Genomic DNA, 12,431 nt, shown 5'->3' with positions numbered 1-12,431 from the left:
AGCTTTAAAAAGTTGCGTTGGTAAGCGAAATAATAGAAAGGTGTCAACTAAACAAAACAGAGGAAGTATATAGTTAGGGTCTGTTCTCATTGACTGAACTCAACTGAACTGAATTGAACTGAATATTTTATAAGAGAAGGAAATTAGAAACTGAAGTGAACTGAACTAAATTTCAACATATGAGAACAGACCCTAATCCTTTCCGATATTCATTGCAATAATAATGAATTATTAGTTTGACTAGCGCAATGAATATTCTTATCACAAACTTCATGCAATAAATAATTTATTTCAAGGATTGACTAGTGTTTTGGTGTAAAAACAATTTCCTCAGATGAGGTTCATCTCTATTATGAGCCGTGAGACTTACGTATTCGAGCTTTTTATTCAACTTTTTTCTTACACCCACTCAATTATCTTAAACTTCTTCTAAAAGTAACAGTCAAACAACAATTGTTTTAGAGCAAAATTAAATAAAAAAAATGGAAGCTACACAAACTATTTTGAATACAAATGACATGATTTTGTCAAAATAGATAGTGAAAGATAGCTCAAGTGGATAGAGTTTCCCTCTTGTTATTTGGGACAATAGAATTACTCAACCTATGTGTTTAGGCAAATCTCAACAAGGACGTATGAGAATCTGCTAGGTTTGAGGGGTAATAACAATCATACTACCAAAAGCGCAATAAATAGCAATAAGGCACCAATAAAGCAGTAGATAAGCAATGAAACAGCAATAAACAAACAAAATGAATATTACTACGAAAAGAACAAGTTTAGAAATACAATACTGAATAAGGAATAGCCTCCTTCTTCATTAAGGACGATGCTCCGTAGATGAATGCCGAGTAATTCTATTATATTCAGAGTATATGTGCGTATATCAATGTTCAAAATGTCTAATTGTGCTTATTTATACCTAGGGAACTCTAGGGTTTACAAAGATATTCGAAATATATTCAAAATGGGGAAGATCTTCTTGATTTATCTCCTTCCCTGTTCTGTAGGTGTATCTTTGGCAAGTATCTTTTTGATTAATATCCTTGATGCTGCTTTCCTTGTTTATTCCAGCCGAGCCGCTTTGCTTATTTTGTTGATGCATTACTTCTTGGACTGGTGCCCTAAACTTTATGGGTCGTATTACAATACGGGCCCAACAATTGCCCCTAATTTTTATTTCCAAGTATTTGGAAGTGAAAATTACTTAAAGAAAATTCTGGAAACTATTTTGAAATTCAGAAATTGCTTCAACGGTTAACAAAATAGAAAGTGGTGGCGGTTTTAAGGCAACTTCCTCGATAACTGTGAAGGACGGTTTTATTTCCGTCTTTGGTATTTATTGGGTGTGCAGGCTGTTGTCTAATCACTTCAATTGCTTTGCCCCTAATTTCAATTTCATCGGGTATTTTCTTTCTCCTCTCTGTTTGCTCTGTTTTGCTTTGTATTTTTCTTTTCTTGTTTTTGTGATGGATGATCGTGTGAGAGTGGTGTTTGCTGGGGTGGATGAGGGTGTGAAAAAGCCGAACTTGGTGGCGCAGAACGTCTTTCCTGTCAAGGATACTTATCCTTCCACTGTTACGAAGGAGGAGGTTCAGAACATTGCTACACTTGCGCGTTTTCCTGATGGGGTTGTGGTGAAAATTCCATCAGCCAGGGAGAGGGCTGATTGGATTGCTCCTGGTTGGGTGTGTTTCTTTGAGTATCCCTTTGTAATTGGGCATACGTTTCCATTTTCTGCTCTTGTTCGTCAATTTCTTTCTAGAGTTAGGGTTTCGCCTTGTCAGTTATTGCCCCAAACTTGGAGGGTATTGAGAATTTTGGATTTGCTGAGTGCGAAATTGGGTATAGAACTTGATGTGAGGGATTTGTGTTACCCTTACACTATCAGGACCAGTGGTAAAGGTCGGGTTGGTCTTCGCCTGAAGGATGGCGTTGGTCCTTTGGTGACTGATCTGGAGAAGGCGTTTGACAAAAAGTGGTATCACAAATTCTTCTTTGTGAGGATTGATTCGTTGGGTGATGATTGTGATTTTTTGATTGACACTGTTGAGGCCGAAGGTATTTTGTTTCCTATTCTTTTATATTCTTCTTTCCTTCTTTGTTGATTTGGGCTTATTTGCCTGTTGATTGCAGTGAGTAAATTGAAGCAGCGCTCTCAGTCTCCATCCTTGATAGACAAGTTATACGAGTTGAGTGCGGACGAGAGGTCTTTCATCAAATTGACGCAGCCTGAGGTAGTTGTTCAAATTAAGTCTTTGGACGAATCTGATTCTGAGCAGAAAGGTGCTCCAGCCATGTCTCAAGGTTTGTTTTCTTTCTCCCTTGTGAATTTGATGTTTTATTGTGCTTATGCTTTTGTGAATACGTGGCTGGTTTGCTTTTGTGTTTTTATTTTTGAATTTGGCCGTTTCTTTGTTGAACACATTTGCGCGTATTTGTTATTCTTAGTTGTTTGTTATTGACGTCCTTGCTGTATACGCTTAATGTGATCCTTGTTGTGTACATTTGTTGTATTCCTAGTTGTATGTTTATTGACCCAACTGTATTCCTTGTAGATACAACAAGGTCATTGAGGTCTCATGATCTTCTTAGCTCATCCTCCATCTTGGGTCGTCTTAAGTCTCGTTCGTCTCCCCAGACTTCTGAGGCTGTTCCCATCAAGATGGTTGCTCCTAGGGGTGCTGCACCTCCGCCTCCGCCTCGTGCTGGTCTTAAGAGGAAATTGGAGATGCCCATTGATGTTGACGCTGCTGAGTTTTCCTTTGACTCTCTTGCTCCACATGTGGATACCTTGTTGTTTCCCTCCTTCAAGGATCGCCAGTCTTCGATGACTTTTGCTGATCTTTCCCAAGAAGCGGCTGTACAGTCCTTCCAGGTATGGTGTACTCCAAAAAATTTTCGCATAAAAATCGACCTTATTGAAATATGCTTCTTTACCTTTCGTCTTTGCTGTGTAGAGTCTCCAGTCCTGCCTTGGTGTTTTAGGCAAGGTGTCAGAATTTTCTCGGGTGTATGAAGCTATGAAGAAGGAACGTGATGCTTTGTCTGATAAGTACAAGGCTGCTACTGAAGCTTTGAAGTCTGAACGAGCTAAGCATCGGGACTGCATTTCTGAGCGGGACGGGCTGAAAAGTACCCTGAAGGAAGCTGCTAATGAGGCCATTGATGCTGCTACGTACTATTATGGGAAAGCACGTCTTGAGATGATGGAGGAGTTTCAGCAAGGAAAGCATGAGGCTTGGGATTATGATGGTGATAAGGCTTCTTTTGAGAGGACGTTTCCTGAAGGGACTGCTGCTCCTGGTACCTTGCTGCTGAGCTTTGCTGATGAGGAGGTGGATTCTCCTCATAATGAAGAAGTCAAGGATGCCCCAGAGGTGATGAAGCCTGTAGCTGAAGAAGTGATCCCTGCTGACAATATGGGAGAGAATTAGTTTAGCTGGTGCTGCGTCACCTTAAAAAAATGTACAACTTTGGATGCTGTTTCTGCTTATTGCCTTAGTGCAGTTTGGATAATTTGTTCTTCTTTTGTGCTACGTGTTTGTAGCTGGATGCTTTGTTTAATTTCGTTGTAGTGTAACTTAAGTATTTCTGTCTTTTTACTGTGTGATTCTTGTTTCCGCGTAGTGTGGTGTGTTTACAATTGTATCACGAATGTGTTACAGTTGTATTACAGTTGTATTACAGTTGTATTACACTTACATGTGTTTGTAAGTTCTGTGAGGGTGATATGTCTGTTCCTTTCAGGAATGCCTTGCCTTTGTTCTGTAGTGAAGGGACTTATTGTATCCTTGCTCTGTGATATCGGTCGTGTTCCTTGCAAAATAGAAGAAGGTGAGGGGTGGCCGTGGGTTTCCCCAACGGCCCTCCGATGCCAAAGTCAGTACTCGTAATGATCATAAAGTAAATTGACAAAAGATAAGGATAGATGAGTACCTTTCGTGCTGAATCTGGCTGTTGGAGATTTTTGTGTTTTTCTGTTTTCTGATTTTTTTGCATTTTTTCTTGTTTTCCTGTTTTTTTGTGTTTTACAAAATAGAAATAACAATTGCGTACCTTCTTCAGAAATGATATAATTTTAAATGTGCTGCGTTCCAGCTTCGCTGCACTTCTTTCCCTTCTGCATTCCTGAGTCTGTATGCTCCATTACCTACTACCCTGGTGATTTCATAGGGTCCTTCCCAGTTGGGTGCTAGCTTTCCTGCATTAACTTCCTTGGTGTTTTCATATACCTTTCTGAGGACCCAGTCTCCTAGCTTGAATGCTTTGACTCTAACGTTCTTGTTGAAGGATCTTGCTACTTCCTGTTGGTATGCTGCCATTCTCATTTGTGCGTCTTCCCTTAGCTCCTCTACTGTGTCTAAATTGTGAATTAGTTCTGCTTGGTTTCTTTCTTCTGTCATCAGTCCGTACCTTGCTGTAGGCACTTCTACCTCTGTTGGTATTACTGCTTCACATCCGTACACCAGTGAGAAAGGGGTATGACCTGTAGCGCCTTTAGGGGTTGTTCTGTCTGCCCATAATATGTTGGGTAGTTCGTCTGCCCATTTCCCTTTGGCTCCCTCCAGCCTTTTCTTCATGTTGCCTATGAGGACTTTGTTACTTGATTCTGCTTGTCCATTCGCTTGTGGGTATCTTGGTGTAGATGTGATAAGGGAGATGTTCCATTCCTTACAGAACTTGGTAGTTTTGTTGCTGATGAATTGAGACCCGTTGTCTGTAATGATCTCCGCTGGTACTCCGAATCTGCTTAGAATGTTCCTCTTTATAAATGAAATGACGTGCTTATCCTTGATCTTCTTGTACGCTTCTGCTTCAATCCATTTGGAAAAGTAGTCTGTCATTGCTAAGAAGTACACTCTCTGCCCTGATGACGGTGGTAATTTTATTATCCATTCCCCACTTCATAAATGGCCACGGTGTCAATGTTGGGTGTAACTCTTCTGACGGCTTGTGTGTCAAAGGCGCATGTTTTTGGCATGCTAAGCATTTCTTGGCGAACTCAACTGCGTCCTTTCTCATACTGGGCCAGTAGTATCCCATTCTGAGTGCCCTGTTGGCTAAATTTCTTCCTCCGGAGTGATTTCCGCATTCTCCACTGTGTAAGGATTGTAAGACTTGTTGAGCTTCTTTTCTTTCCAGGCATCTTAAGAACGGTCCCGCTGCAGACTTCTTGAAGAGTACATTGCTGATTAGGCAATACTTGGAGGCTTTCTGAGCGAATGCTTGAGCTGTTACTTTCCCTGTTGGTTTCGTATTGCCCAGGAGGTATTCTTTCAGGGGTGTTATCCAACTGTTGTCTTCTTCTTCTGTAGGGCCTGTTTGAATTTCGTAGACACTCATGGTAGATTCCTTCTCTATGGCTGGTGAGAGTACATGTACTAGAGGGATTGCCCCAAATTCTTCTGGATTGATGTTTGATCCCAAATTTGCCAATGCATCTGCTTCGGTGTTTAGGTTCCGGGGTACTTGTTCTATCTTGAACTCCTTGAATTCTTTGATGAGCTTCTTCGTGACTTCCAGGTAGGCAATCATTCTGGTGTCTTTTGCTGCATACTGCCCGTTGATTTGGTTTACCATGAGCAAAGAATCAGAGATTACTTCTAGGTGTTGTATCTTCATATCTCTTGCAACGGTTAGTCCTGTAATGAGCGCTTCATATTCGGCTTCATTATTGGTAGCCTTGAAGTTGCACCTTATTGCCTGTGCTATCTTGTCTCCTTAGGGTGATGTCAGTACCACTCCTAAGCCCACTCCTCGTATGTTTGCTGCACCATCTGTATGGAGTGTCCATTTTTGTGCAGCCTTTGGTTCCTGTAAGGCTAGTACTTCCTTTTGTGCTTCTTCTTCAAGTGTAGGGCTGAAGTCTGCTACGAAGTCTGCTAAAGCTTGAGATTTGACTGCCGTCCTGGGTTCGTACTGTATGTCATACCTGCTTAGATGTAGGGCCCATTTTTCCATCCTTCCTGACATTTCTGGTTTTCTCATGATAGCTCTGATGGGGTAATTGGTCCGTACTTGTATGGGATGACTCTCGAAGTATGGACGTAGCTTTACTGAAGCAGTGAACAAGGCTAAAATGATTTTCTCCAATGAGGCGTATCGTGTTTCCGCACTGAGCAGGGTCTTGCTGACATAGTAGATTGGAAATTGTTCCTTTTCTTCTTCTCTTGTGAGGACTGCGCTGACCGTCCCTTCAAACACTGCAAGGTACAGCTGGAGTGGCTCCCCTTCTTTAGGTTTGGAGAGAATCAACGGGTTGGCTAGGTATTCTTTCAGCTTCTGGAATGCTTCATCATGTTCTTGTTCCCATTTAAACTCCTTGTTCTTTTTCAGTACCTCGTAGAAGGCCCTGTTCTTTTCTGAAGACTTTGAGATGAACCTGTTCAATGCCGCGATTTTCCCTGTTAAGCTCTGTACATCTTTCTTAGATTTTGGTCGTTCTAGATCTAAGATAGCTTTGACCTGTTCTGGGCTGGCTTCTATTCCTCTTTGCGTAACCATGTATCCCAAGAATTTTCTTGACTGTACTCCAAACGTGCACTTTGTAGGGTTCAGCTTCATGCCATATTGTTTCAGGATGACGAATGCTTCTCTGAGGTCTCTGACATGATCTTCTGCCTTCTTGGATTTAACTACCATATCATCTATGTAGACTTCTATCGTGTTCCCAATTTGTTTTTCAAACATCTTGTTTACCAACCTTTGGTATGTTGCTCCTGCGTTCTTCAATCCGAAAGGCATTACTTTGTAGTAATATATTCCTTGGCTGGTAATGAAGGCTGTCTTTTCTTGGTCGTCCTTGTGCATGAGGATCTGGTTGTAACCACTGTAGGCGTCCATAAAGGATAACAATTCGTGTCCTGCTGTGGCGTCTACCATAGCATCGATGTGAGGTAAAGGGAATGGGTCTTTCGGGCAAGCCTTGTTGATGTCTGTGAAATCTATGCAAATCCGCCATTTCCCATTCTTCTTTCTTACTACCACCACGTTGGCAAGCCACTCTGGGTACCTTACTTCTCTGATTTTTCCAGTCTTGAGTAGGTTTTGAATTTCTTCGTTGATGATCTTGTTCCTTTCTGGCGCGAATTTTCTTCTTTTTTGTTTCACTGGTGTATGCATTGGGTCTACATTTAGCTTGTGAGTGATAACCTCTGGGGGAATGCCTCTCATGTCCTCGTGGGTCCAAGCAAACACATCTTTCTCTTCTTCTAGAAAGTCGTGAATCTGTTGTCTGATTTCCGCTTTAAGTTCTGACCCTATTCTGACTTTCTGATCTGGATGTAAGGGGTTCAGCTGGACTTCAGTAGCTTCTTTCTCTTCTGATATACTCAACTTCTCTTGGCCCAGCTGATCCTCTGATTGCTATGCTGAACTCTTCTCCGCAGATGTTGCTTTCAGTGCTATCTTGTAGCATTCTTTGGCTTCCCTAGGATCTCCTCTGATTTCTTGAATTCCCCATCTAGTAGGAAACTTGATGACCTGATGGTACGTAGAAGGGATGGCTTTCATTTCGTGTATCCAAGGTCTTCCCAAAATCATATTGTATGAGGACAAGGTGTCGATTACTAAGAATTTAACCTGCAGGTTGATCCCCTTTGCATATGTTGCCAATGTAATCTCTCCACTTGTCTTCTTGGTTTCCCCACTGAATCCCACTAGCATTGTTGACTTGTTAACTATACTTTTCTCATCTATGTTCATGTGCTTCAGGGTATCCAGCATGATGATGTTTGCAGAACTTCCATTGTCAACTAGGATTCGCTTAATCATGCAATTTCCAACTGGGAGTGAGATTACTAGGCCGTCATGATGACCTTCTACCGCGTCGCTTTCTTCAAACATGATAGGGATGTCTATCTTTGATTTCTCCCTCTTGTCTGGTTGCTCTTTGTTACTTTCCTTTGCGTGCCGCTTCGCTGCTGAATATGTTAGGCCGCATACTTCTGACCCTCCTGTTATGAAACAGATGGTCTTAACAATTGGAGGTGGGGGTGGAGGACCTCCTTGCTTGGACTCTCTATCCTTCCCTGAAGCTTTAGATCTGTCTGACAAGAGTTCTTTGAGGTAGCCCTTCTTTAATAGGTATGCAACTTCCTTTCTGAGCGCGACACACTCATCAGTAGTGTGACCAATATCTGAATGGAAATCACACCATCTGGATGGATCCTTCTTCTCCCCAGGCCTATCATTCTTTCTTGGCCACTGAACAGTATCCCCCATCTTGTTCAAGGTCCTTATTACTCCTGCAGGATTGACATTGAAGCAATACTCGTGTAACTTTGGTGGGAGCTCAGGGTCTTCTCTCCAATCAGAAAACTCTCCTTCGACAGCGTTGACTGACCCTTCATCAAAGCGGGAACGCTGATACGGCTTGAATCGATTATCTCTCCTGGGGAAGTTGTTGTTCCTTCTTGACGGGCGGTCGTCATCTTTTCTGAGCTCTGGAGTTTTTCTTGCATATGTATCCTCTTCGAATCTGACTTGAGCCATTGCCTTAGCTTGTACATCTTCAAAGGTTGCGCATGGATATTTGGTCAACTCCTTGTAGAGCTCACTGTGATCTAGCAATCCTCTTCTGAACGCTTCAATGGTTGTGGGAGCATCACACTTGTGTATTCCAATCTTTTCCCTGTTGAACCTATTAAGGTAATCTCTCAAGGATTCACCGTGTCTTTGCACAATACGATACAAATCCGATGACTGCTTTTCTATTTTCCTGCTGCTGGCAAACTGGATCTTGAATAGGTTTACCATTCCTGCAAAAGATCGAATTGTCCCATTATCTAAATTAATGAACCAAGTTAAGGCTGGACCTGATAATGTGGCTCCAAAGCCTTTGCACATGATGGCCTCTCTGATGTCTCTAGGGATTGAGCTGGTCATCATCTTCTGTTTGTAAAGGGATACATGCTAATCAGGGTCTGTTGTTCCATCGTACATGGCCATGTTGGGTGTGCTGAACCTCTTTGGCACTTCTACCATGGCGATCTCTTCTGAGAAAGGAGACTCTATATAGCCATCTGATGCTTCTTCCTCCATGGGCTTTGGCATTCCAGGGATCTTGGCGATCTTGGCTTCTATTGCCTTGAGGTACTCTTTGACCATCTTCTCTATCTTTCCCTCTTCAGATCTTTCTTGTTCATTCTGCTTAGGGGTTCCTGCATTCAAAGAGTCCAGATCTAGGGTTGTTTCCCTAGTGTTAGATCCTTTTTCCCCGTTAGGGGTATGAAAGACACCTGACATATCGAGCTGCATGGCTATACTTTCAGTGTTTTTTTTGGTATTAATGGTTTTGGAAGCGACTGACTGTATTTGGCTACGGAGGGCTTCATTTTGCTTGGTGAGACTGGTAAGTTTGGCTTCGGTTTGGACTTTTTGGGCCAACAATGTTTCGATTTGGCTTTTTTGTTGGTCTAAGGTTTGACGGAATGCGTTCATTCCCTCATTGATTTCGGCCATGGTAAAGGGTACTTGGTGCCCAGACATGGTATTTGTATTGGTTTTTGGCGAATTGGTAGGTTAATCGATTATCAGCCCCACGGTGGGCGCCAAATTGTTTACGCAAATCTCAACAAGGACGTATGAGAATCTGCTAGGTTTGAGGGGTAATAACAATCATACTACCAAAAGCGCAATAAATAGCAATAAGGCACCAATAAAGCAGTAGATAAGCAATGAAACAACAATAAACAAACAAAATGAATATTACTACGAAAAGAACAAGTTTAGAAATACAATACTGAATAAGGAATAGCCTCCTTCTTCAGTAAGGACGATGCTCCGTAGATGAATGCCGAGTAATTCTATTATATTCAGAGTATATGTGCGTATATCAATGCTCAAAATGTCTAATTGTGCTTATTTATACCTAGGGAACTATAGGGTTTACAAAGATATTCGAAATATATTCAAAATGGGGAAGATCTTCTTGATTTATCTCCTTCCCTGTTCTGTAGGTGTATCTTTGGCAAGTATCTTTTTGATTGATATCCTTGATGCTACTTTCCTTGTTTATTCCAGCCGAGCCGCTTTGCTTATTTTGTTGATGCATTACTTCTTGGACTGGTGCCCTAAACTTTATGGGTCGTATTACAATACGGGCCCAACACTATGGTATTAAATAACCTCCATGCCCCTTTTAATTTTGAAAATTACATACTCATCCAACCACCACTAACTTTGACCCACTACACTAACCTTACCCTCCAAGCCATGGCTCCACCTTGACCATCAACTCCACCACATGTATTGCCACTAACCCTAACCATCCACCACGATGGTTCCACCTTGACAACTAGCTTGACCACCAACATTGTAGATTCACGATGGTTGACCACCAACATTGTACTTTCCGACCACTAAAATGAGTCAACACCGGTCCGCGTCCATATCAGAGGCACTTAGTGGGGACGACGAACCTTCGACGCCGTCGAGTAAGGTAGGTGTATGTCGAACCTTTTTTTTTCTTTTCATTTTTCGATGTACAAATGTCGCATGTAATACGCTACTGTACCATGGTACAGTCGCATATTACATGCGGTCCGCCGAACAAGATCAATATAAAGAAAAACCTTAAAGTTGAATTGGCCGACGATTTCCATGCGTATCCTGGAAAATGAACCTACTTCCCACGTCTTGATTCCATTGTCGTCCACCTACTGTTTTTTCCGATGGAATTGGTGCGATAGCTAGTTGATTCCGACGGCTTTGCTTAGGTGGCTGAATTCGGATTAGGTGTTTTCTGGCGAAATTGGTGATGCAGGTTGGGGTTCAGATTCACAGTTGTGTGCCTATGGTGTTTATGGTTTATGGTGGTGGAGGGGGCATGGGGGTGAGAAAATCAGATTTGGCCAAATATTAAATCTATAAGGGTAGAAAGGTCATTTAATATTGCGACATAAGTAATTCTATTGTGGCATTTAGTAACCCCCTTCTAGAGATATTGAGATCGATTTTCACCCCCCGCCCTATAAGGCTCTCTAAAATCTAAAAAAAATATATTTTTTTTGTCAAACTAAAACTCCTAATTTCTCTCATCTCTCCAGTCTCCAGTTCTCCACCAGTCCACCACCTCCTCGTCATTTCGTTTCAAACTTCAAAGAAAAGCCCAAAATCAAACCGCCCAACATACAGTGTCCTTGGCCCAATCTGTTGCTTAAAAATTCAGAAAATATACACGTGAATTTTCTGTCGAATTTGAATGTGAATTTTAATTTTAATTTTCTAGTTAATTTTCTGTCGAATTTAAATGAGAGTTGACTTTAGGTTATACATACTCGCTCTTTTAATAAAGTGAAGCAAATATAGATAAATTTTATTTTTAAAATGTCTATCATTACATCCTAGTTCCTACTTGTATGAAGTAGAGCATAATTAACCAGACTTGAACTTGATTTGAGAAATATATGTGTATTATTTAAGCCAATTTATACACAAGGAATTTTTACATTTAAACTTGAATTGAATATTTAACAACCTTTGACTCTCAGCACAATTTTAAATACCAATATTATAATGAAAATGATTTAAGTGTGTTTTTATCATGAATTCATAATTTTATACAATTTTTAATAGTGTATTTAACGCTTAAGGGCTACATATAGCATTACCCTAAATATACCTATCAAAAAATATATAATTAAAGATATTGTTGATCAAAATTGTGATAAAATCAAAAAGGGCTAGACATTAAAAAACGAATAGAATATCTTTTATTAATCTTCTAATTTAAGTTATCAAGAACTGTAAGAGGCTCCATTGACTATCATTTGCTCATTCCTATAGAATTAAGAAATACGAAGTATTTAAAAAAATCCCAAATCATTGACATCACTAACGTTTAAGATACGTGCAGATAGTGAAAGATAAACTATTTTGAATACAAATGACATGATTTTGTCAAACTAGATAGTGAAAGATAGATCAAGTGGTTAGAGTTTTCCTCTTGCTATTTGCCACAATAGAATTACTCAAGCTATGACATTAAATGACCTCCATGCCCCTATTAATTTTGAAAATTACATACTCATCAAACCACCACCAACTTTGACTCACTACACTAACCTTGACCCTCCAACCCATGGCTCCACCTTGACCATCAACTCCACCACATGTACCGCCACTAACCCTAACTATCCACCACGACGGGTCCACCTTGACAACTAGCTTGACCACCAACATTGTACTTTCCGACCGTTAAAATGAGTCGCCTCCGGTCCGCGTCCATATTGGAGGCACTTGGTGGGAACGACGAACCTTCGACGCCATCGAGTTAGGTATATGTCGAACCTTTTTTTTATTTCATTTTCGATGTACACGGTCGCATGTTACATGCAATTATACCATGGTACAATCACAATGCGATTGTACCATGGTATAGTCGCCTATTACATGCGGTCCGTCGAACAAGATCAAAAAAAAAAAAT

The 12,431-nt window shown here is 40.9% G+C and overlaps 1 protein-coding gene across 1 annotated transcript; it reads right to left on the bottom strand.

Annotated features, from left to right (window-relative positions):
• Nucleotides 1-7,368: 7,368 nt before the first annotated feature.
• LOC145593961 (uncharacterized) lies at nt 7,369-8,760 on the bottom strand. The gene has a single exon (XM_081650317.1). It carries the CDS (start codon nt 8,758-8,760, stop codon nt 7,369-7,371), a length of 1,392 nt encoding a protein of 463 aa, XP_081506443.1.
• Between the last annotated feature and the right edge of the window lie 3,671 nt (nt 8,761-12,431).

The sequence above is a fragment of the Chenopodium album genome, chromosome 19, assembly GCF_948465745.1.
Source record: "Chenopodium album chromosome 19, dcCheAlbu1.1, whole genome shotgun sequence".
NCBI lineage: Eukaryota > Viridiplantae > Streptophyta > Magnoliopsida > Caryophyllales > Amaranthaceae > Chenopodium > Chenopodium album.
This window is presented reverse-complemented; position numbering and strand designations above follow the sequence as displayed.

Bases quoted from the DNA above. Each gene is read 5' to 3' on its own strand.
- LOC145593961 (XM_081650317.1), bottom strand. From the start codon at position 8,760: ATGGTAAACCTATTCAAGATCCAGTTTGCCAGCAGCAGGAAAATAGAA.